This window comes from Chanodichthys erythropterus, chromosome 7 (assembly GCF_024489055.1).
Source record: "Chanodichthys erythropterus isolate Z2021 chromosome 7, ASM2448905v1, whole genome shotgun sequence".
Classification (NCBI taxonomy): Eukaryota; Metazoa; Chordata; class Actinopteri; order Cypriniformes; family Xenocyprididae; genus Chanodichthys; species Chanodichthys erythropterus.
Genome location: NC_090227.1, coordinates 35,027,014 through 35,050,919, shown reverse-complemented (window position 1 = coordinate 35,050,919; position 23,906 = coordinate 35,027,014). Strand labels below are relative to the sequence as shown.

General features: G+C 35.0%; 2 protein-coding genes across 2 annotated transcripts; one reads left to right on the top strand and one right to left on the bottom strand.

Moving 5' to 3' along the window:
• Positions 1-6: 6 nt before the first annotated feature.
• On the bottom strand, positions 7-16,780 carry ddb2 (damage-specific DNA binding protein 2). Its single transcript, XM_067389300.1, has 11 exons — positions 16,716-16,780; positions 16,444-16,605; positions 16,156-16,277; positions 15,868-16,059; positions 12,228-12,394; positions 11,819-11,918; positions 11,553-11,730; positions 11,302-11,447; positions 690-845; positions 467-512; positions 7-375 (listed from the first exon to the last, which is right to left on the bottom strand). The coding sequence occupies exons 2-11, from the start codon at positions 16,589-16,591 to the stop codon at positions 113-115; spliced, it is 1,518 nt and encodes a 505-aa protein (XP_067245401.1). The 5' UTR covers positions 16,592-16,605; positions 16,716-16,780; the 3' UTR covers positions 7-112.
• A 2,090-nt stretch (positions 16,781-18,870) lies between these two features.
• On the top strand, positions 18,871-22,505 carry paqr5a (progestin and adipoQ receptor family member Va). The gene is made up of 8 exons (XM_067389299.1): positions 18,871-19,481; positions 19,626-19,753; positions 20,791-20,996; positions 21,090-21,216; positions 21,355-21,399; positions 21,485-21,581; positions 21,659-21,803; positions 21,918-22,505. The coding sequence occupies exons 1-8, from the start codon at positions 19,428-19,430 to the stop codon at positions 22,142-22,144; spliced, it is 1,029 nt and encodes a 342-aa protein (XP_067245400.1). The 5' UTR covers positions 18,871-19,427; the 3' UTR covers positions 22,145-22,505.
• Positions 22,506-23,906: the final 1,401 nt, after the last annotated feature.

Below are 23,906 nucleotides of genomic sequence, written 5' to 3'. Positions count from 1 at the left end.
ATAAAAAGGTAACAAGCCCTTATTTAAATTTTTACTGTTACAGGATTTATATATTGAAACGAACAGAACAAATGAGACCTGATCCGCTAAGTATCTAATCCTATATTCTTTCTCACTTTTTCTTCAATTTTGATGTCTTGCATTCGGTCTTGCTCTTGGTCTTTGACTTGGTCTCTGTGGAAGACAATGATGCCAGCTTTTTCTTGAGCTTGGCATCATCAGCAGCTGCTCTTCCACCTCTGTTCGTGCGCTGCTGGGTGCTGCGCTGGGATCTGGAGGTTCCAGCTCTGCCTCCACTCTCCACTCTCTCCGCTATCTGTTTCCGATTAATACTGTTCAGTGTGTCCTCTCGGTTCCAGATTAAAATGTTATAGCCTGTAATTAAAGTGTACAACTTTTCAAATTAATTGAATCATGTAGCACTCCTGATTATACTATGATTTTGAAAAAAGAAACTATATTGTACCCATTCCAGAAGCCAGCACATCCCCATTTGAACTGAACTTGTTGAGCTGAAATACAATAAAGATTAAGATAGTGGCGCCAGCAATGTGTATCAGTAAACAAGTAAATATACCTGTATATAACTGAACCCAAACGTTTGAACGATAGTGTCTATATTATTATTCTTAATTAACATAGTTAAATATTGTAAAATATTTAAAAGGAAAAAAAAAAAACATGCTTACAGATATGATACCGGCAGCATTGGGGTCTCTCAGCTGGTGCACAAGATCACCACTGTTGGCATCATAAATGTCAATAGTTCTCTTATCATTGACTAATACTTGATCATCTGGGTAACGGCCAGCCACAATGAGGTCATACATGGGATGCCAGGTTGCCTGAGAGAGAGAGAAAAAAAAAAGACCAAAATTAAACTATATGACCTCAATAGTCTTGGATTACTACGGCCCTGTAGATGAGGGAGACATTCCCATTTACATTTGGTGTTTTTTCCATCTCTTTTGTCCACTTTCAACCACTGATTTATTTGAGGGGAGGGTCTATGGGTGGGTAAACGTAAGGGCTTTTCTAGATCTTTCGATGTAACGGACAAAAAACCTCACGCAATCCGGTCGAATGCATTTTCGACTTCCTCTGGAAGTGGACAAGCTCAAATGTTATAGACCACATAGCATCGTCCACTTGTGACCCAATCGACCAAAATGCTTAATACCAGGTAGAAACAGGGCCTAAAGGGGGTCGCACACCGCCACGCCGCGTCTCAGGTATCTCACACCGGTGTCGTGCCGAAAACTGATCGTCTGCCGAAAACTGACTGCCGTCCGCGGGAGCGCGCACAGCATGTTTAAAGGGTATCGCCCCTGTTTCTACACGTCTACAGCTGCTTTTATCATGATCAAACGGCCATAACCTGCAAATGCATATACCTCTGTGTCCGTGGTAATATGTCCGTGCTAATAGCAAAGAAACTTTTCATGTAACGCATAATCAAAATTATTAATTTAATTAATTTGCCGTACTGCTTAATCGCGATTACGTTTATTTAGTTTTGATTAAGTTGCTCGAGCATGATTTTTACGTGATTAACAGAAAGCCTATTTACTTGCTTTGTGCCAAACAATCCAGTCCTGTTTACGATGTGAAATACCTTTAAATGGTAAATAAAATCCATAAAATGCAGATTTACACTTGCCGAAAAGTGATTACAGCCTCTATTTATTGATTGAACTGTTCTTTCTGCCTCAAAATGACTTGATTTCCTTCATGGCTGTTATATTTGACAGATTATAGCTCATTCAGTCCTTTTTATGTGTTGAAATACCTTTTAAATGGTCAATACAACCCATAAAATCAAGTTTTACACTTGCCGAAAAGTGATTACAGCCTCTTTTTATTGAGTGAACTGTTCATTCTGCCTCAAAATGACTTGAATTCATTCATGGCTGTTATATTTGACAGATTATAGCTCATTAAGTCCTTTTTATGTGTTGTAATACCTTTAAATGGTAAATAAAACCCATAAATTGTAGTTGCCGAAAAGTGATTACAGCCTCTATTTATTGAGTGAACTGTTCTTTCTGCCTCAAAATGACTTGATTTCCTTCATGGCTGTTATATTTGACAGATTATAGCTCATTCAGTCCTTTTTACCTGTTGAAGTACCTTTAAATGGTCAATACAACCCATAAAATCAAGTTTTACACTTGCCGAAAAGTGATTACAGCCTCTATTTATTGAGTGAACTGTTCTTTCTGCCTCAAAATGACTTGATTTCATTCATGGCTGTTATATTTGACAGATTAGCTCTCATTCAGTTCTTTTTTACCTGTTGAAATGCCTCTTAAATGGTCAATACAACCCATAAAATCAAGTTTTACACTTGCTGAAAAGTGATTACAGCCTCTATTTTTTGAGTGAACAGTTTTTTCTGCCTCAAAATGACTTTATTTCATTCATGGCTGTTATATTTGACAGATTATAGCTCATTCAGTCCTTTTTATGTGTTGAAATACCTTTTAAATGGTAAATAAAACCCATAAATTGCAGTTGCCAAAAAGTGATTATAGCATCTGTTTATTGATTGAACTGTTCTTTCTGCCTCAAAATGACTTGATTTCATTCATGGCTGTTATATTTGACAGATTATAGCTCATTCAGTCCTTTTTATGTGTTGTAATACCTTTAAATGGACAATACAACCCATAAAATGAAGTTTTACACTTGCCGAAAAGTGATTACAGCCTCTATTTATTGAGTGAACTGTTCTTTCTGCCTCAAAATGACTTGATTTCCTTCGTGGCTGTTATATTTGACAGATTATATCTTATTCAATCCTTTTTATGTGTTATAATACCTTTAAATGGCCAATAAAACCCATAAATTGCACTTGCCGAAAAGTGATTATAGCCTCTGTTTATTGAGTGAACTGTTCTTTCTGCCTCAAAATGACTTGATTTCCTTCGTGGCTGTTATATTTGACAGATTATATCTTATTCAATCCTTTTTATGTGTTATAATACCTTTAAATGGCCAATAAAACCCATAAATTGCACTTGCCGAAAAGTGATTATAGCCTCTGTTTATTGAGCGAACTGTTCTTTCTGCCTCAAAATGACTTGATTTCATTCATGGCTGTTATATTTGACAGATTATAGCTCATTCAGTCCTTTTTATGTGTTGTAATACCTTTAAATGGACAATACAACCCATAAAATGAAGTTTTACACTTGCCGAAAAGTGATTACAGCCTCTATTTATTGAGTGAACTGTTCTTTCTGCCTCAAAATGACTTGAATTCATTCATGGCTGTTATATTTGACAGATTATAGCTCATTAAATCCTTTTTATGTGTTGTAATACCTTTAAATGGTAAATAAAACCCATAAATTGTAGTTGCCGAAAAGTGATTACAGCCTCTATTTATTGAGTGAACTGTTCTTTCTGCCTCAAAATGACTTGATTTCATTCATGGCTGTTATATTTGACAGATTATAGCTCATTCAGTCCTTTTTATGTGTTGTAATACCTTTAAATGGACAATACAACCCATAAAATGAAGTTTTACACTTGCCGAAAAGTGATTACAGCCTCTATTTATTGAGTGAACTGTTCTTTCTGCCTCAAAATGACTTGATTTCATTCATGGCTGTTATATTTGACAGATTATAGCTCATTCAGTTCTTTTTTACCTGTTGAAATGCCTCTTAAATGGTAAATAAAACCCATAAATTGCAGTTGCCGAAAAGTGATTACAGCCTTTATTTATTGAGTGAACTGTTCTTTCTGCCTCAAAATGTCTTGATTTCATTCATGGCTGTTATATTTAACAGATTATAGCTCATTCAGTCCTTTTTACCTGTTAAAATACCTTTAAATAATCAAAGAAACCGATAAATTGCAGTTGCCAAAAAGTGATTACAGCCTCTATTTATTGAGTGAACTGTTCTTTCTGCCTCAAAATGTCTTGATTTCATTCATGGCTGTTATATTTGACAGATTATAGCTCATTCAGTTCTTTTTTACCTGTTGAAATGCCTCTTAAATGGTAAATAAAACCCATAAATTGCAGTTGCCGAAAAGTGATTACAGCCTCTATTTATTGATTGAACTGTTCTTTCTGCCTCAAAATGACTTGATTTCATTCATGGCTGTTATATTTGACAGATTATAGCTCATTCAGTCCTTTTTATGTGTTGTAATACCTTTAAATGGACAATACAACCCATAAAATGAAGTTTTACACTTGCCGAAAAGTGATTACAGCCTCTATTTATTGAGTGAACTGTTCTTTCTGCCTCAAAATGACTTGAATTCATTCATGGCTGTTATATTTGACAGATTATAGCTCATTAAATCCTTTTTATGTGTTGTAATACCTTTAAATGGTAAATAAAACCCATAAATTGTAGTTGCCGAAAAGTGATTACAGCCTCTATTTATTGAGTGAACTGTTCTTTCAGCCTCAAAATGACTTGATTTCCTTCATGGCTGTTATATTTGACAGATTATAGCTCATTCAGTCCTTTTTACCTGTTGAAGTACCTTTAAATGGTCAATACAACCCATAAAATCAAGTTTTACACTTGCCGAAAAGTGATTACAGCCTCTATTTATTGATTGAACTGTTCTTTCTGCCTCAAAATGACTTGATTTCCTTCATGGCTGTTATATTTGACAGATTATAGCTCATTCAGTCCTTTTTACCTGTTGAAGTACCTTTAAATGGTCAATACAACCCATAAAATCAAGTTTTACACTTGCCGAAAAGTGATTACAGCCTCTATTTATTGAGTGAACTGTTCTTTCTGCCTCAAAATGACTTGATTTCATTCATGGCTGTTATATTTGACAGATTATAGCTCATTCAGTTCTTTTTTACCTGTTGAAATGCCTCTTAAATGGTAAATAAAACCCATAAATTGCAGTTGCCGAAAAGTGATTACAGCCTTTATTTATTGAGTGAACTGTTCTTTCTGCCTCAAAATGACTTGATTTCCTTCGTGGCTGTTATATTTGACAGATTATATCTTATTCAATCCTTTTTATGTGTTATAATACCTTTAAATGGCCAATAAAACCCATAAATTGCACTTGCCGAAAAGTGATTATAGCCTCTGTTTATTGAGCGAACTGTTCTTTCTGCCTCAAAATGACTTGATTTCATTCATGGCTGTTATATTTGACAGATTATAGCTCATTCAGTCCTTTTTATGTGTTGTAATACCTTTAAATGGACAATACAACCCATAAAATGAAGTTTTACACTTGCCGAAAAGTGATTACAGCCTCTATTTATTGAGTGAACTGTTCTTTCTGCCTCAAAATGACTTGAATTCATTCATGGCTGTTATATTTGACAGATTATAGCTCAATAAATCCTTTTTATGTGTTGTAATACCTTTAAATGGTAAATAAAACCCATAAATTGTAGTTGCCGAAAAGTGATTACAGCCTCTATTTATTGAGTGAACTGTTCTTTCTGCCTCAAAATGACTTGATTTCATTCATGGCTGTAATATTTGACAGATTATATCTCATTCAGTTCTTTTTACTGGGTAGAAGTAATCATTTTTTCAGGCAAAAAGAACAGTTCAGTCCATAAGTAGAGGCTGTAATCACTTTTTGGCAACTGTAAAACTGCAATTTATGGGTTTTATTTGTAATGTAAAGGTATTTCAACACGTAAAAAGGACTGAATGAGCTAAATATAAAGCTTATATAAAATATACATTTATAATGGTTTATGTGTATGCCAGGTTAAAGAGATGTGTTTTTAGTCTAGATTTAAACTGACAGAGTGTGTCTGCATCCCGAACAATGCTACGAAGATTGTTCCAGACTTTAGGTGCCAAATAGGAGATGGATCTACCGCCTGCAGTTGATTTTGATATTCTAGGTATTATCAGCTGGCCTGAATTCTGAGATCGCAATAAACGTGAAGAACTATAATGCATTAAGAGCTCGCTTAGGTACTGGGGAGCTAAACCATTTAGTGCTTTGTAAGTAATTATCAAGATTTTAAAATCTATACGATGTTTAACAGGAAGCCAATGCAGTGATGACAGAACTGGGCTAATATGGTCGTACTTCCTAGTTCTAGTAAGAACTCTAGCTGCTGCATTTTGTACGAGCTGTAGTTTATTTATCAGGCGAGCAGAACAACCACCCAGTAGAGCGTTACAGTAATCTAACCTTGAGGTCATGAACGCATGAACTAACTTTTCTGCATTTTTCATTAAGAGCATATGTCGTAGTTTAGATATATTTTTAAGATGGAAGAATGCGGTTTTACAGATGTTAAACATGGCCTTCAAATTAAAGATTGCTATCAAAAAGCATACCTAGGATACTAGCTGACGACAAAGACTTAGAGCAGCCATCAAGTGTTAGACAGTATTCAAGGTTATTACATGAAGAGGTTTTTGGTCCAAAAATTAGAATCGCTGAAATTACTGGTCACCCAGTTTTTTATATCAGCTATACATTCCTTTAATTTTGTGAATTGGTAAGTTTTGTCAGGGTGCGAAGAAATATAGAGCTGAGTATCATCAGCGTAACAGTGAAAACTAACGCCATGCTTCCTAATGATATCTCCCAAGGGCAGCATGTACAGAGTGAAAAGCAACGGTCCTAGTACTGAGCCTTGCGGTACTCCATATTTAACTTGTGATTGATATGACATCTCATCATTTACTACTACAAAGTGATAACGGTCAGATAAGTATGATTTGAACCATGCCAATGCAATTCCACTAATGCCAACATAATTTTCGAGTCTATTTAAAAGAATATTGTGATCGATAGTGTCAAATGCAGCACTAAGATCCAGTAACACTAATAGAGAGATACAACCACGATCTGATGATAAGAGCAAATCATATATAACTCTAATGAGAGCAGTCTCAGTACTATGGTACAGTCTAAATCCTGACTGGAAATCCTCACAGATACCATTTCTTTCTAAAAAGGAACATAGTTGTGATGAAACTGCCTTTTCTAGTATTTTTGACAAAAAAGGAAGATTCAAGATCGGCCTGTAATTGACTAATTCTCTAGGATCAAGCTTAAAATTTTTTGGTACGTATCCTAGTGAAAAAGATGAATTAACAATATTAAGAAGAGGATCTATGACCTCTGGAAGCATCTCTTTCAATAGCTTAGTTGGTATAGGGTCAAACATACATGTGGTTGATTTTGATGATTTAACAAGTTTAGACAATTCTTCCTCTCCTAAAGCAGTAAATTAATTGAATTTTTCTTTAGGGACACTACAATGCAATGTCTGACACAATACTGTAGTAGACGGTTGCATGGTTATAATTTTCTCTCTAATATTATCAATCTTGCAAGTAAAGAAGTTCATAAAGTCATTACTGCTGTGCTCTTTGGAAGTTTAAGCTTTATTTCTTGTTAATTTAGCCACTGTATCAAATAAATACCGGGTTGTGCTTATTTTCTTCTAAATGTTTTGAAAAATAGACAGATCTAGCAGTATTTAAAGCCTTTCTGTACGTATCATTCTCTCTCTCCACGAAATGCGAAATACTTCTAGTTTTGTTTACTTCCAGCTGCGCTCCATTTTCCTGGCTGCAATTTTTGGGGCCCGAGTGTGCTCACTGTACCATGGTGTTGGATTAATTTCCTTAATCTTTTTTAAACGCAAAGGAGCGACTGAATCTAATGTGCTGGAAAAGACAGAGGCAATAGTTTCTGTTGCAACATCGAGGTCTTCTAAGCTGTCTGGTATGCTAAGGCGATGAAACTGATCAGGAAGGTTATTTATAAAGCGATCTTTAGTGGTAGAAGTGATGGTTCTACCATATTTATGGCAGGGAGGCAGTTTAGCCGCTTTGACTAAATGTAGTATACACAAGACTAGATAATGATCTGAGATGTCGTCACTCTGCTGCAGAATTTCAAAAGCATCAATATCGATTCCATGTGACAATATTAGATCTAAAGTATGATTACGACAATGAGTGGGTCCTGACACGTGTTGTCTAACAACAATAGAGTTTAGAATGCCTGTAAATGCCAATCCCAATGAGTCTTTTTTATTATCTACATGGATATTAAAATCACCAACAACAAGGACTTTATCTGCAGCTAGTACTAACTCCGATAGAAAATCAGCAAATTCTTTGATAAAGTCTGTATGGTGTTCAACAGGTAAAAAGAACTGTATGAGCTATAATCTGTCAAATATAACAGCCATGAATGAAATCAAGTCATTTTGAGGCAGAAAGAACAGTTCACTCAATAAATAAAGGCTGTAATCACTTTTCGGCAACTGCAATTTATGGGTTTTATGTACCATTTAAGAGGCTTTTCAACAGATAAAAAAGAACTGAATGAGCTATAATCTGTCAAATATAACAGCCATGAAAGAAATCAAGTCATTTTGAGGCAGAAAGAACAGTTCACTCAATAAATAGAGACTGTAATCACTTTTTGGCAACTGCAATTTATGGGTTTCATTGATCATTTAAAGGTATTTTAACAGGTAAAAAGGACTGAATGAGCTATAATCTGTTAAATATAACAGCCATGAATGAAATCAAGTCATTTTGAGGCAGAAAGAACAGTTCAATCAATAAATAGAGGCTGTAATCACTTTTCGGCAACTGCAATTTATGGGTTTTATTTACCATTTAAGAGGCATTTCAACAGGTAAAAAAGAACTGAATGAGCTATAATCTGTCAAATATAACAGCCATGAATGAAATCAAGACATTTTGAGGCAGAAAGAACAGTTCACTCAATAAATAGAGGCTGTAATCACTTTTTGGCAACTGCAATTTATCGGTTTCTTTGATTATTTAAAGGTATTTTAACAGGTAAAAAGGACTGAATGAGCTATAATCTGTTAAATATAACAGCCATGAATGAAATCAAGACATTTTGAGGCAGAAAGAACAGTTCACTCAATAAATAAAGGCTGTAATCACTTTTCGGCAACTGCAATTTATGGGTTTTATTTACCATTTAAGAGGCATTTCAACAGGTAAAAAAAGAACTGAATGAGCTATAATCTGTCAAATATAACAGCCATGAATGAAATCAAGACATTTTGAGGCAGAAAGAACAGTTCACTCAATAAATAGAGGCTGTAATCACTTTTCGGCAAGTGTAAAACTTGATTTTATGGGTTGTATTGTCCATTTAAAGGTATTACAACACATAAAAAGGACTGAATGAGCTATAATCTGTCAAACATAACAGCCATGAATGAAATCACGTCATTTTGAGGCAGAAAGAACAGTTCACTCAATAAATAGAGGCTGTAATCACTTTTCGGCAAGTGTAAAACTTGATTTTATGGGTTGTATTGTCCATTTAAAGGTATTACAACACATAAAAAGGACTGAATGAGCTATAATCTGTCAAATATAACAGCCATGAATGAAATCACGTCATTTTGAGGCAGAAAGAACAGTTCACTCAATAAACAGAGGCTATAATCACTTTTCGGCAAGTGCAATTTATGGGTTTTATTGGCCATTTAAAGGTATTATAACACATAAAAAGGATTGAATAAGATATAATCTGTCAAATATAACAGCCATGAAGGAAATCAAGTCATTTTGAGGCAGAAAGAACAGTTCACTCAATAAATAGAGGCTGTAATCACTTTTCAGCAACTGCAATTTATGGGTTTTATTTACCATTTAAGAGGCATTTCAACAGGTAAAAAAGAACTGAATGAGCTATAATCTGTCAAATATAACAGCCATGAATGAAATCAAGTCATTTTGAGGCAGAAAGAACAGTTCAATCAATAAATAGAGGCTGTAATCACTTTTTGGCAACTGCAATTTATGGGTTTTATTGATCATTTAAAGGTATTTTAACAGGTAAAAAGGACTGAATGAGCTATAATCTGTTAAATATAACAGCCATGAATGAAATCAAGACATTTTGAGGCAGAAAGAACAGTTCACTCAATAAATAGAGGCTGTAATCACTTTTCGGCAAGTGTAAAACTTGATTTTATGGGTTGTATTGACCATTTAAAGGTATTTCAACACATAAAAAGAACTGAATGAGCTATAATCTGTCAAATATAACAGCCATGAATGAAATCAAGTCATTTTGAGGCAGAAAGAACAGTTCACTCATTAAATAGAGGCTGTAATCACTTTTCGGCAAGTGTAAAACTTGATTTTCTGGGTTGTATTGACCATTTAAAAGGTATTTCAACACATAAAAAGGACTGAATGAGCTATGATCTGTTCAATAGTATAGCCATGAATGAAATCAAGTCATTTTGAGGCAGAAAGAACAGTTCACTCAATAAATAGAGGCTGTAATCACTTTTCGGCAAGTGTAAATCTGCATTTTATGGATTTTATTTACCATTTAAAGGTATTTCACATCGTAAACAGGACTGGATTGTTTGGCACAAAGCAAGTAAATAGGCTTTCTGTTAATCACGTAAAAATCATGCTCGAGCAACTTAATCAAAACTAAATAAACGTAATCGCGATTAAGCAGTACGGCAAATTAATTAAATGAATAATTTTGATTATGCGTTACAGGACACGTTTCTTTGCTATTAGCACGGACATATTACCACGGACACAGAGTTATATGCATTTGCAGGTTATGGCCGTTTGATCATGATAAAAGCAGCTGTAGACGTGTAGAAACAGGGGCGATACCCTTTAAAACATGCTGTGCGCGCTCCCGCGGACGGCAGTCAGTTTTCGGCAGACGATCAGTTTTCGGCACGACACCGGCCGCGCACATTATATACGCGCAAGCTCAATTTTGACTCGACTCCTGATAGAAGAGCTGCACAATGGGAGTGTTTTACGTCAACAAGGAAACGTTACATGCCTATGCTTTAATATTTCGCACTGAGGTTAGTGTACATGGAAAAATGGCACAACAAAGCAAAAGGAAAGAAAATGCTACGTTTATTATACATTTTTAGACTTTATTCAAGCTGTTAAACTAAGAATGTGAAACTGATGTATCTTGCAGCACAGGGTGAAGTCAGTATGTACATTAACGATGATTTGAGAGAAATATAATATACATTTAATGTAAAACAATGTACATGGCGCTGTGTGGCGCGGCAGGATTTTAAACAACTTCCTGAGTCGTTGCTGGGCGCCGCGGACAGGCGCTGCATGTCGCTGCCGGTGTGCGTACTCTCATAGAAAACAATGCGTTCGAATTTTAAAGACGTTGCGCGACGTTGCGCGGCGCCGAGCTACGCGTCCGGTGTGCGACCCCCTTAAGATGCCTATAAACATGATTACCATATAAACTATTTGGAAAAAAATGCAAACAGGTAAAACATGCAGTTTAGACTAAAGGAACTCTGACCTTGATGGGCGTTAAGTGTTGGAACTGCCGATGAGGATGAAGAATTATTTGGTCAGGTTTAGACCAGTCATATGAACAATATACCCTGATCTCGTTCCTCTGGTCTGTAGTAAGGAGCTTGGTGCTGTCTGTTGGATTAAAGTACGCTGAAAAAAAAAACATTAATTTCAATTTATTTGCATTTAAACCTTTTGTACAGTTGTATTTTTACTTGTTCCCCTCCTCACTTTTCTGATCATTTGGTCTCTTACCAGAATTGACAGGTTTTTCATGAGGCATTTCAGCGATATAACTGCTTTTGTCTTTAATATTTCTGAGGTCCCACAGCTTGACCGTAGCATCAACAGAGGATGTTGCCATCAGCCAGTCACAGCGAGGGTTGAATTCTGCATGGGTCACTTTGGCTTTGTGCAGCTTCTCTTTGAAAATCTTAATATGTTTTCAAAAATACATATATAAGATAGCTTTATTCTTGATTTTGGCAATGAGAACTGATTTAGATATTTTCCTCACTTACCTCATGTCCATCCAGGCCAAGCAAGAGAAGTCTTCCAGTGTTGTCCCCAGTCGCAAGCATCTGACGGCTAACGGACACATCCACACAGCAGTACCAGTAACTGGGAGAGAGATTTGTGGCATTAAAACCATATAGAGAAATATACATTTTCATGTAATATCCAATTTATACCTAATAATATATGACAATGGAATGGATGGTCTTGAAAAAAGTGAAAGAACAAGAGACTTTGTGAGACAAGTGTGTCAAGCAATCGCAGATAAATCAACAACCCATCTATCCTGCATGTTTAAGAGCAGTTCTTATAGCAAAATGGAATACTAAACAACATAAATATGAAATAGATACAAACATCACCTAAAAATATTTCCCAACACTGCTGAACAATTCACACAAGCACTGTCCTCACCAAAGATCATGGTGGTCATGGCCACAGTCTGGGGTTCGAGACAATATCTGACTTTGGAGGCCCTCAAAACTCTGCACGCTGATTGTGCCATCACCAGAAGCGACAAAGATTTTAGACACATCTGTGGGGCAGAACTTCATCTCCCCAATAAAGTCACCCGCTCCCTTCTGCATGAACACAACAGACAAACACAAGCTTGTAAGGTCTAGATAAGGTCTAGTCTAGTAAGGTCATACCTGCCAAACCAAGTATGGCTCTGATGAGGCAGGACTCAATGGTCAGGGAGGACTATGGGTTGAACATGTTTACAAATTTATAAAGAAACTAAACCAGCACAACAACATGAGGAAGGTGAAGACAAATAATGTTCTTCATGTTCGCCAATAACATGCTAACATTCAAATACACATACTACAAATGATGAATGACACTGTTATTGACAAAATGGATTACTCTTAAATGGCCAAAAGCAGGGGTGTCTAAATTCTGTCCTGAAGTGCCACTGTCCTGCAGAGTTTAGCTCCAACGTGCCTCAACACACCTGCCTGGAAGTTTCTAGTATGCCTAGTAAGATGCCTTTATTAGCTGGTTCAGGTGTGTTTAATTGGGGTTGGAGCTAAACTTTGCAGGACAGTGGCCCTCTAGGAGCAGGACTGGACCTAAAGCCTATTAGCTTGGCAACAGAACATTAAATATTACACAAAAGCAGCTTAATAAATGAACAAGACATGGAGACGATGAACATAATGTCATATATAGCATAACTAACTACAAAAAAAAGACCATCCTCTGATCTATCACAAGGTTTATCCAACTTCATACCAATCAGAAGACCAAAATATACCCACTTTATCTATAGAACTGAATTTTATACCTTGATGTCATTAAAACGCGTGAAACTTCAAAGAGCCAACTGAATCAAATACCGATAACTGATGTCGCACACTTGCTATACTATAATTGAACTAAATGAACAAAAGTGTCCATCAACAGGACAAAGTATCAGCTTAAGCCTCAAATCAAAAAAAGTGCCAGTTTCAAGTATTGTAAATCTCTGTGTGGTCTATGTTTTTTTTTGTTTGTTTTTTGTAAAGCAAATGGGAGAACCGCTACAATTGCTAAAAATAATAATAAAGGAGCTTACTCCCATGAATCTGTTTTGGCAAAGACTTGTATAACCGATCCACTGAAATCCCGAAGGGTGGTAGCACCCCAAATAGATGAGATGAACAGCTGATTGGTATTGAATTGGTTAAACTTCATGCCTGTTATTGCATCTCCAGGACCCATCTAGGATAAAGAACAGAGGAGAAAATCTCAGCAGTCTTTCACAATTATCTACTGTAATCTGTTTAAAAATTAAAATTAACCCAAGATTTACTCACCCTCAAGCCATCCTAGGTGTATATGACTTTCTTCTTTCTGATGAACATAATCTGAGTTGTATTAATAAATATCCTGACGCATCCAAGCTTTATAATGGCAGTGAACAAGAAAGCTCAAGAAAGTGCATCCATCCCTTATAAACATACTCCACATGACTCAGGGGGTTAATAAAGGCCTTCTGAAGCGAAGCGAACCATTTGTGTAGTAAAAATATCCATAGTTAACAAGTTATGAAGTAAAATATCTAGCTTATTTAGCTGACGCAGCGTCAGACGTAGCGTAAGTGTTTTGAACTGCGACAGGCGTTACACATTCTTCCTAAGTTGAATACGGAAGACGGTCTGGCGGAAGCTAAATATTTTACTTTGTTAAATAAGGATATTTTTCTTACACAAATCCATCGCTTCGCTTCAGAAGACCTCTATTAACCCTCCTGGAGCCGTGTGGAGTACATTTATAATGGATGCACTTTCTTCAGCTTCAAACTTGTTGGTCCCGTTCACTGCCATTATAAAGCTCGGATGCGTCAGGATATCTATTAATATTTCTCCGATTGTGTTCATCAGAAAGAAGAAAGTCACATACACCTAGGATGGCTTGAGGGTGAGTAAAGCTTGGGGTAATTTTCATTTTAAAGTGAACTAATCCTTTAAAAAGGTGCAATAGGTGTTTGTCTATAGAATTTTTTTTTTTGTTATACTGGTTGAAAGTCTCCTCATATCCTGATAGCAATCACTTTATTAAACGGTCTAAATGTATTTTTATGAATATATATCATCTGTGTAAGGCGTAGGACCATAAAATGTTCTTCCAATTATTATGTCTGGTACGAATTAAATAATACAATGTCCTACCTGCCTGTCAACGTACGTTTTTACATACCCTCACGCACCTTTTGCGCAGACATCATACATCATCAGCTGGTTTTTATGCTAACTGGAGCTTTCAACTGTATCAACACCGAAATAAATCTGCAGCAGTCAGGTATAAGCTAAGATGTTTACGTTCATTATTATTGTAATGTTATGTGCTTTGAGACATGAGGTAGTTTAACGCCGTCTCTTGCGATGCTGTGTCAAGAGCAGTCGTGTTTGTGCGCCTTCATGTGTTTTGGAGGAGGAGTGGCTTTGGATGGCAATTTGCAGGGAGGGTGGGATAGTATGCTTTCAATGCCAGCAGGCTAACATTAGCTTTTCCCAGATCACCTACTGCACCTTTAAGATGTTTAATAGTTTATAGAACACTATTTAGCTATTTACACATTAAAGGGTTAGTTCACCCAAAAATGAAAATAATGTCATTAATTACTCACCCTGCCGTTTCACACCCGTAAGACCTTCGTTAATCTTCGGAACACAAATTAAGATATTTTTGTTGAAATCCGATGGCTCAGTGAGGCCTCCATAGCCAGCAATGTCATTTCCTCTCTCAAGATCCATTAATGTACTAAAAACATTTAAATCAGTTCATGTGAGTACAGTGGTTCAATATTAATATTATAAAGTGACGAATATTTTTGGTGCGCCAAAAAAAAACAAAATAATGACTTATTTAGTTAAAACACTGCTGCATGAAGCTTCGGAGCATAATGAATCAGCGTATCGAATCATGATTCGGATCGCGTGTCAAACCGGCAAACTGCTGAAATCACGTGACTTTGGCGCTCTGAACCGCTGATTCGATATGCTGATTCATAACCCTCTGATGCTTCCTGAAGCAGTGTTTTGAAATCAGCCATCACTATGTAAGTCATTATTTTGAAAAAATATTCTCGTCGCTTTATAATATTAATATTGAACCACTGTACTCACATGAACTGATTTAAATATGTTTTTAGTACAGTAATGGATCTTGAGAGAGGAAATGACATTGCTGGCAATGGAGGCCTCACTGAGCCATCGGATTTCAACAAAAATATCTTAATTTGTGTTCCAAAGATTAACGAAGGTCTTACGGGTGTGAAACGGCATGAGGGTGAGTAATTAATGACATTATTTTCATTTTTGGGTGAACTTACCCTTTAATTTGAAGTGATAACCATATATATGAGTACACTACAATGGTAAGGAACATTTATATAAATTTCACAATTTGATTTCACTGGGACCCCAAAAGTATTTGGACACTTGATGTATGAATGTCATTGGATTAGATAAATCAAACCAAGTTGCATCTGCAAACAAATGCTGCTATAGACACAAGAAAGAGACCAAATAAAGTATATTCTTCACTTCACAATCCAGCTTCATCTCACCCCCTGTATGAAAGTTCTCTTATTCAGCACATCGTAATCCCACAGGATGATGTCTCCACCCTTGGATCCCACTGCAACAGTAGTGGGATGAGTGGGATGCCATTCCAGACAAGTGACTCTCCGGTCAAAGGGACTGGCTGTGCGGTGAAGTTTGTAGGTTCCAAGTGAGCGTACAAAAGGCTCTTGCAGACACTATAACACAAGAGAGAGTAGTATATAGTACTGTTATATTGTTGCTGAAGTGCACAGTGTATAGGCCACACCATAATTATATATGCTTGTCATCACCTGGCGCAGTTGAGCATGGATGCTCTGTCCCAGTGAGCTTTTGTAAATGTAGTGAAGGATACTTGTTTGGCCCACTTTCTTTTGACCTCCAGTCCATTTCACACTTGCTTGTATGTAGGTGTCTGTTACATTACACAAATCAGTTTAGCTCACCAGAAAATCTAGATTAGTGACTGGTTAGTAAAAAAAAAGAGTTTTTATTATTGCATTCAAACCATTAAATGAAACTTTTTTTTATATTTAAACCAAACTGTGCACTTATAAGACATAGCTCATAACTTTCCTCACCTGTTTTTGATGATGTCTTGGCTTGCTGTTTGGCTTTGAGCTTTTTGGAGAGTGTTTGAGGAGGTTCTTCATTCGGTCTTTTCTTTGAATTGACGTTCTTCATCTGCTTCGAAGCTGTTGAGTCTGTCTGAGCCCTTCCTCGCGCCATTTAAAGTCTACTTTCTACTTGAAAAGGACAACAAAGAGACATTGCATGTCAGTTATGAGTTACACATAAAGATAAGGCATAGATATGATCCGACCGATTAAAATCATGCACTTGCTTTCTTAACTGCAAATATAAAGCGGTCTACATTACACTGGCAATCCCTCTCAGTTCAACACCTCTACACGTGCACAGACACGCATTTTGACTACATTTAGTGACGTATGAGACCGATTGTTTTGTAATCGTTGAGCGCGATACAGACTTTATCCACTAGATGGCACTAAAGTATTCACAGGCATGAGTAAATGTTTTTTTTTTATTATTGCAATATTAACAAACAGAACAAGTTGGTACATGCAAAAAATAAACAATATTTCAGAAATTAGAGAAGTGAAAAAGAAGGGACAAAAGAGGGCAAATAAACATATTAAGGAAGAATATTAAACATGGCACAAATTCTGGATGTTTTCATTGCTTTCTTGTTAATAGAAGTTGAAATTGCATTTAAATACATCTTCAATTCTTGTTTGAAAAAGTTAAAGTGGGGTTTACTTTTCATGTATTTACACTTATGGATATAAAACTTTCCAATAAATAAAAGAAGGTTTATACAAAAACTTGCATTAAGTAGATTATTGTCTTTAACATAAAACCCAAAAAGAATGTGTCTATATGATAAAGAAGAGTTACAAAAAACATTTTGGACAATCAGAGCATCAAAATTATTCCAGAAAGACAAAGTAAAGGGACATTCCCAAAATAAATGATCAACAGTTTCAGTGGAGGCTTGGCATGAGTAAATCATGTATGCTTTTTTAAGCATTTTTTATGATTATATTTCTGTTCAGTTATCCATTTTTAAATATATTAAAATATACTGAACTAGAAATATTCATTAAAACATTGCACCTTTGCTATTTAGGGTACACAGATAGTGCCTGAAAAACTCTGAGAGGTGCTTAAACTTCATAGGCAACTGATTGCAGTCTCAGTTCAAACCAAATAATATATGAGCTTGATATAATACTATAATATAGAAACAATTTAATACAAAAAAAATATACGTTTTCCATTCATTTTTATACATAGTTCGCAAATATATACATACATAAAATCTTACATCAATTTACAATAAAATAGAACAATAAAATCTTAGATAGGCTACTAACATCTGCAAAAATAGACCACTTTTTCGGTGGGCGTCGCGTCGTGCTTGCAGTGGGAGATTTCAGCGTCTTGGATACGGCGCGTTCACGACGCGTGTGTGTGTTGGCCAATCACAGAAGCCCAGGGACCTACAGCTGACAACGACAACAAAGAAAGGCATGTTTTCCTCCCACTCGCCACTCATTGTCAGGAGGGAAAAATCAAACATTCACTGTTTGTTGTTTATTCAGCTCACACGCTGACCGTCGAAAGCACATCTACATCTGAAGGTAAGTGTGACAAAGAACAGACTTGAGCTGCATATATTAATGAAAGCTACTGTCTTTTGAGAAATAAAACGTGAGGTATTTTATGAACAATATATAATGAGATAAAGTATTCAATTCCTTTGCAGTCTTTATATTTAACATCAGCTGTGTAGGACAAATAATTAATTCTGCCTGGCATTTTCAGTGTGAACTTGTGCCACGTGTTGTTCATTATGAGTGATGAGCTTCACTTTAAACTGGACAATCGGTTTTGTGCACATTCTTATCAGCTTTAATATTCAAATCAGCTTTGGTGTGTTTTTCTGGATTAAAATGTCCTCACATTTTTTATGTATACACTGATCAAATCAATATTTGAAATCAGCATGCTAAAAACAATCATTACTTCCACCTTAATTCCTTAATTATTCCACCTAATTATTAAGTGCATGTTTAGCAGTTTTTCCCCATCAGATGAACATGTGTGCATTGACTTTTGTGTCAAATACAAAAAATTTACCTCATTGTTCACCATTTAATGATATTGCACAATGCAGATGATGAGTTACTTTCCATTTAAGTATTTTAGTGTTTTTTTGTTGAATACAACAAAGATTTAGCACCCAATATGAGGTGTATTTATGTGTATTCTATGCTATATATATTTTCCCCAAAATACACGCTCTGATGCACCAGTCATATATGATATTTTTAGGATTGTACACATCCCTATAATGTATGTTGAACAATGATTAATCAATTGATGATTTTACTGGCTAACAATAAAAGTGTCAAGTTACTGTACATTCAAAGATATGTGATTTTTTTTTTTTCTCTCCTCAGTTCCCCTCTCCAGTCTTAAAGTTAATGATCTACTAACCTTTTTGTACTTGAAGTAGAGATGGTGATTTTCAGGTAGCCGTTTTTTCTGTGAGAATAAATATGAGGATAATAGGGGTTTAATGATTAAATAGGTGTTTATTCAGGCAGGTAAAATTGCGGCCACAAGTTTTATGACTATAACCATATCTATCACACTGCTGCTCATAACAGCTTTGTGAAAGCCTATTGGAGACATTTAGTTTTTCTGTGTCCTAAAACACAAGTGATTGGTTAAACAGCAACACATTTTTACTTGTTAATATGTGATGTGATCTTTTGATGTGTTTTTCCAGATAAAGAGCTTTATGTATGAAAGATTTATGGGTTCAGAATGTCATCTTGAAATTGTTAACTCACATAGTTGCACTTAGGGAGGGGTTTTATAGAAACATCCTGAGTTGGTGACTGGACTGTGAGTTACTATAATCAAGGGGAACACTAAAGAGAAGACTTCCAAAGCAATCATAGGGAATCAAGAAGAAGCTCTGTAGATTGCAGATGGTCTCTCCACCTTGTGATTGCTTGAGTCGTCCTCTACTATGCTCAATCTAATCAAGCTACCCCAAGTGTTCACCATCAACCAAGTTCCAAAAGTAAGTTTTTGAATGTTGTGTAGCATTGTTGAATGTGTTGTACGCTGGTTAAGTTGACACTTTAACATGTCAGTCATGAATTATTATAGCAGATACATTAACTTGATATATTTAACTGAAAATTGTATTTTTGTTTCATTATAGGTCTTCCATGAGGATGGCATCATTACAGGGTATCGCCACCCATGCAGCTCTGCCAAAGACTGTGTGCTTAGTCTTTTCCAGCTAACAAATGAAACTCTCAATATTTGGACTCATTTTCTGCCTACATGGTAAATTCAGTTTCAGCATTCATCTTTTTATATAGGATTACATTTGCTAATGTTAAAATTGAGACAAAATTGAGAATTTTATTTGCGCTTCCTGTAAGATCAGCTTGATTGTTGCCACATTAATTTGTATCATGCTCAGCATGACAGCTGAATTTTCAGCATCATAAATGGTCTTGAAATGGTCAGAAATAATACTAATATGCTGATTTGCAGCTCAGGAAATATTATTATTATCAATGTTGAAAACAGCTTTTGCTGCTTAACGTTTTTATGGAAACAATGATACCATTTAAAGTGAAGTTAATACTTTTATTCATCAAGGATGCATTAAATTGATCAAAAGTGACCGTTTCAACCGTTAAGACATTTATAATGTTGCAAAAGATTTATATTTAATAAATGTAATAAATAAATGCAAATAAATGCTGTTAATTGAACTTTCTATTCATCCGAGAATCCTGAGAAAAGTATCACAATTTCCCAAAAAAAATGTTTAGCAGCTCAACATTAATGCTAATAATGATAAGAAATGCTTTTTGACCAGCAAATCAGCACATTAGGATGATTTCTGTATGATCATGTGACACTGGAGCTCTGAAATTCAGATTTGTCATCACAGGAATTAATTACATTTTTAAATGTATTAAAAAAATGAAATATTTCACAATATTACTGTATTTTTGATTAAGTAAATGCAGTCTTGGAAAATTTTAGAATGCACATATGCATTATAAAATTTTAAATATATGGTCATTTTTATACAGGTGTAAACAGGAAGTTTTGTTATGAGCAAATTGAGACTGAACTCCACATTACTCCGTATACAGTTAAAAACATTAGAGAGGTTGCTGAATATTTAAAAACATTGAAATAAAAACAAACCTCAAATGTAAATTTGTTTTATTCAAATTTGTAAATTAAATGCATATTTGGGGCATTTTTATTGCAAGAGCATTCAGGCCAATTCTACACCACAGCTTTGATGCATGCTTGCAATTTTAGATTTTCAAGTAATAGAAGTTTTTTTGTTTGGCAAGGTTTTTCTTATGGAAACTGCTGACAGTAGTGCTGGTGCAGGACGACTGGCAGGATCCCTTCACCTGGCCCTTGCTGGTGTTCCTGCTGTCATGCTGTGTGTACCCACTCGCTTCCAGCTGTGCTCATACCTTCAGTACCATGTCAGAACGGGCCAGGCACATCTGCTTCTTCTTTGATTATGGAGCACTCAGCTTCTACAGCCTTGGTATGCAGAAAATACAACAGTAAAATGAAGCTTCTGTAATATTTTTGTCTTGATTATCTTTCCTTAACGTTTTGTGTATTTGATCATCAACAGGTTCGGCCATCACTTACTCTTCTTACTCATTTCCAGATAAATGGGTTAATAGCACATTTCACAAATACTATGTTCCTATAGCTGTTGTCAACTCTGTGATCTCCACTGCACTGGCCTGCTACTCAAGGTAGGATAATCCATAAAACATATAATTCCAGTAAAAGCTGGTAATATTTCCTAATATTGCTTTGTGGATTTACATTTTACAAATTTACTTTTTTCTAAAAGTACATATTGTGCTAAAATGTTTTTTCTTTGTTTTTAGACTTGGCTTACCATTTTTTCAGTATAATTATCACAGCATTAAAAGGTAATTCCTCTTTTCCATTCTTACCTTGACATATTTGATTGTAAAAAATAAATTTTCAGTAAATAAACTTGCTATTCTCTTTTAGGTTTTCTGGGAAATTAGATCAGAAGCTCTGTAAATGTCTAAGGATAATCGCCTTTGTCTATCCATATCTCTTTGACAACATCCCTCTCTTTTATAGAGTAAGTGTTCTGGCTCAATTGAACATGGAATTGAACAAAATGAATTTATTTAAAGTACTTTTGGCCTTCTTTTGTAGATCTTTGTGTGTGCTGGTGAGGGTTGCACTGTTAATGAGGCCAATGCTGTTCACTATCAGCACACGTCATTGGCTGTCTTCACTGGCTTTCTTTTTGCCACACACCTACCTGAACGGTTGGCTCCTGGTAGTTTTGACTACATAGGTACAATTGCAGATCCTTAGATTCCCTTTAAACAAAGCGTCATGAATTCAGATGGTATAATGCTAGTGGCGATGCTTTTAAAATACAGCAAACTCTATTAATTATTCTTCACAGGTCACAGTCATCAACTCTTCCACGTGTTTGCCATTATTGGCACGTATTTCCAGATGACTGCTATTGAACTGGACATGGCTGCACGGAAGCAGTGGCTTCATGCTCATTTGCCACCAATCACCCTTTCAGACACGGTGGGAGCTGCATTGTTTAGTGTGGTCAGCGGGCTTTGTATAGTATATGTTTTCAGTCTGGCACTTTTCTCCACCAGAGGTGTGAAGAACTAATTAGTTTGAAATGTGACATTTGATAAGGTTACTCAGGGCAGCCAAGTTAGTTTCCCCTAAAACTGAAAAGAAGAAAAAAATGTATATATTGTAGCCATTTGTTCAATGGAAACAATTTTATGAACAGCCTGAGAAGATTTTTATTTAATCTGAAAGAGTATAAGACTGTATAATTTATGATTAGGTTGTATGTTTGATCAGTGTTGTTTTTTCTTTACTTCAAATTGCATGCGTAACATTTGCACAATTTAAATCATGTTTTTGAAGCACATGAATCAGACTTATCATAATTTATATACAAGTGCTTTTTTACAATCAGCCTTTTTGAACATTGTAAAATCTTTAAATTTCTTATAAATGAATCCTGTTAATATGTAACATTTATTTTTACAAAATAAAACTGTTAACCTATTTTGTCTTTGTATATTTTATATATATATTATAGTTTTTACTATATATCCCATTATCCTGTTTTTATATCTTCATATATATAAATATATATATCATTCAAAAGTTTGGGGTCAATAAGATTTTTTTATGTTTTAAAAGTAGTATCTTCTGCTCACCAAGCCTGCATTTATTTGATTAAAAATACAAACAAAAACAGTAATATTGTGAAATATTATTCCAATTTAAAACAGCTGTTTTCTATGTGAATATACAGTAAAGTGTAATTTATTCCTGTGATCGGAGCTGAATTTTCAGCATCATTACCCCAGTCTTCAGTGTCACATGATCCTTCAGAAATCAATCTAATATGATGATTTGATGCTCAAGAAACATTCATTATTATTATCAATGTTGAAAACAGTTATTTACATTTTTATTTCATTATGCTATGATGAATAGAAAGTTCAAAAGAACAGCATTTGTCTGAAATCTAAATCTTTTGTAACATTAAACACTACTGTTGAAAGGTTTGGGGTCAGTAAGAATTTTCATTTTATTTTTGGGAGATATAAATAAAATTAATCAATACTTTTATTCATCAAGGATGAGTTAAACTGATCAAAAGTTAAAGACAATTATAATGTTAGAAAATATTCTATTTTAAATAAATGCTGTTCTTTTGAACTTTCTGTTCATCGAAGAATTTGGAAAAAAGTACACAACTGTTTTCAACATTGATAATAATAATGAATGTTTCTTGAGCATCAAATCATCATATTAGAGTGATTTCTGAAGGATCATGTGACACTGAAGACTGGAGTAATGATGCTGAAAATTCAGCTTTGATCACAGGAATAAATTACACTTTACTAAATATTCACATAGAAAACAGCTGTTTTAAATTGGAATAATATTTCACAATATCACTGTTTTTGTTTGTATTTTTAATCAAATAAATGCAGGCTTGGTGAGCAGAAGATACTTCTTTTAAAACATTAAAAAATCTTACTGACCCCAAACTTTTGAACGGGAGTGTATATATATATATATATATATATATATATATATATATATATATATATATATATATATATATATATATATATATATATATATATGTATTATATATAAAAAATAGATGCAAAAGCCTCTATAAGTGCCGTCTGAAATTTTCTTCTAAAATAAGCATTTTTATCAAGCTTGTATGTTTATGTTATTTTACTTTAATGGCAATGAAAAGGACCTATTAATTATCATTAATAGAAAAATAGATATTAGTTGTTTTTCGGCAGAAAATATACGCGTTTTATTTTTCCTAGTTTATTAGATTCTGGATAAAACCGGATATTGTCAATAGCAAATCGGGTGGGCT

What these genes read in the sequence shown, in the direction of transcription:
- ddb2 (XM_067389300.1), bottom strand. Translation starts at nt 16,591, where the DNA reads ATGGCGCGAGGAAGGGCTCAGACAGACTCAACAGCTTCGAAGCAGATG. An exon ending in CATGACCACCATGATCTTTG is followed by an intron (nt 11,919 to 12,227) that starts GTGAGGACAGTG and finishes TCTCTCTCCCAG; the next exon opens with TTACTGGTACTGCTGTGTGG. An exon ending in TTGGCCTGGATGGACATGAG is followed by an intron (nt 11,731 to 11,818) that starts GTAAGTGAGGAA and finishes AAACATATTAAG; the next exon opens with ATTTTCAAAGAGAAGCTGCA.
- paqr5a (XM_067389299.1), top strand. Translation starts at nt 19,428, where the DNA reads ATGCTCAATCTAATCAAGCTACCCCAAGTGTTCACCATCAACCAAGTT. An exon ending in CCATCAACCAAGTTCCAAAA is followed by an intron (nt 19,482 to 19,625) that starts GTAAGTTTTTGA and finishes GTTTCATTATAG; the next exon opens with GTCTTCCATGAGGATGGCAT. An exon ending in ACTCAGCTTCTACAGCCTTG is followed by an intron (nt 20,997 to 21,089) that starts GTATGCAGAAAA and finishes GATCATCAACAG; the next exon opens with GTTCGGCCATCACTTACTCT.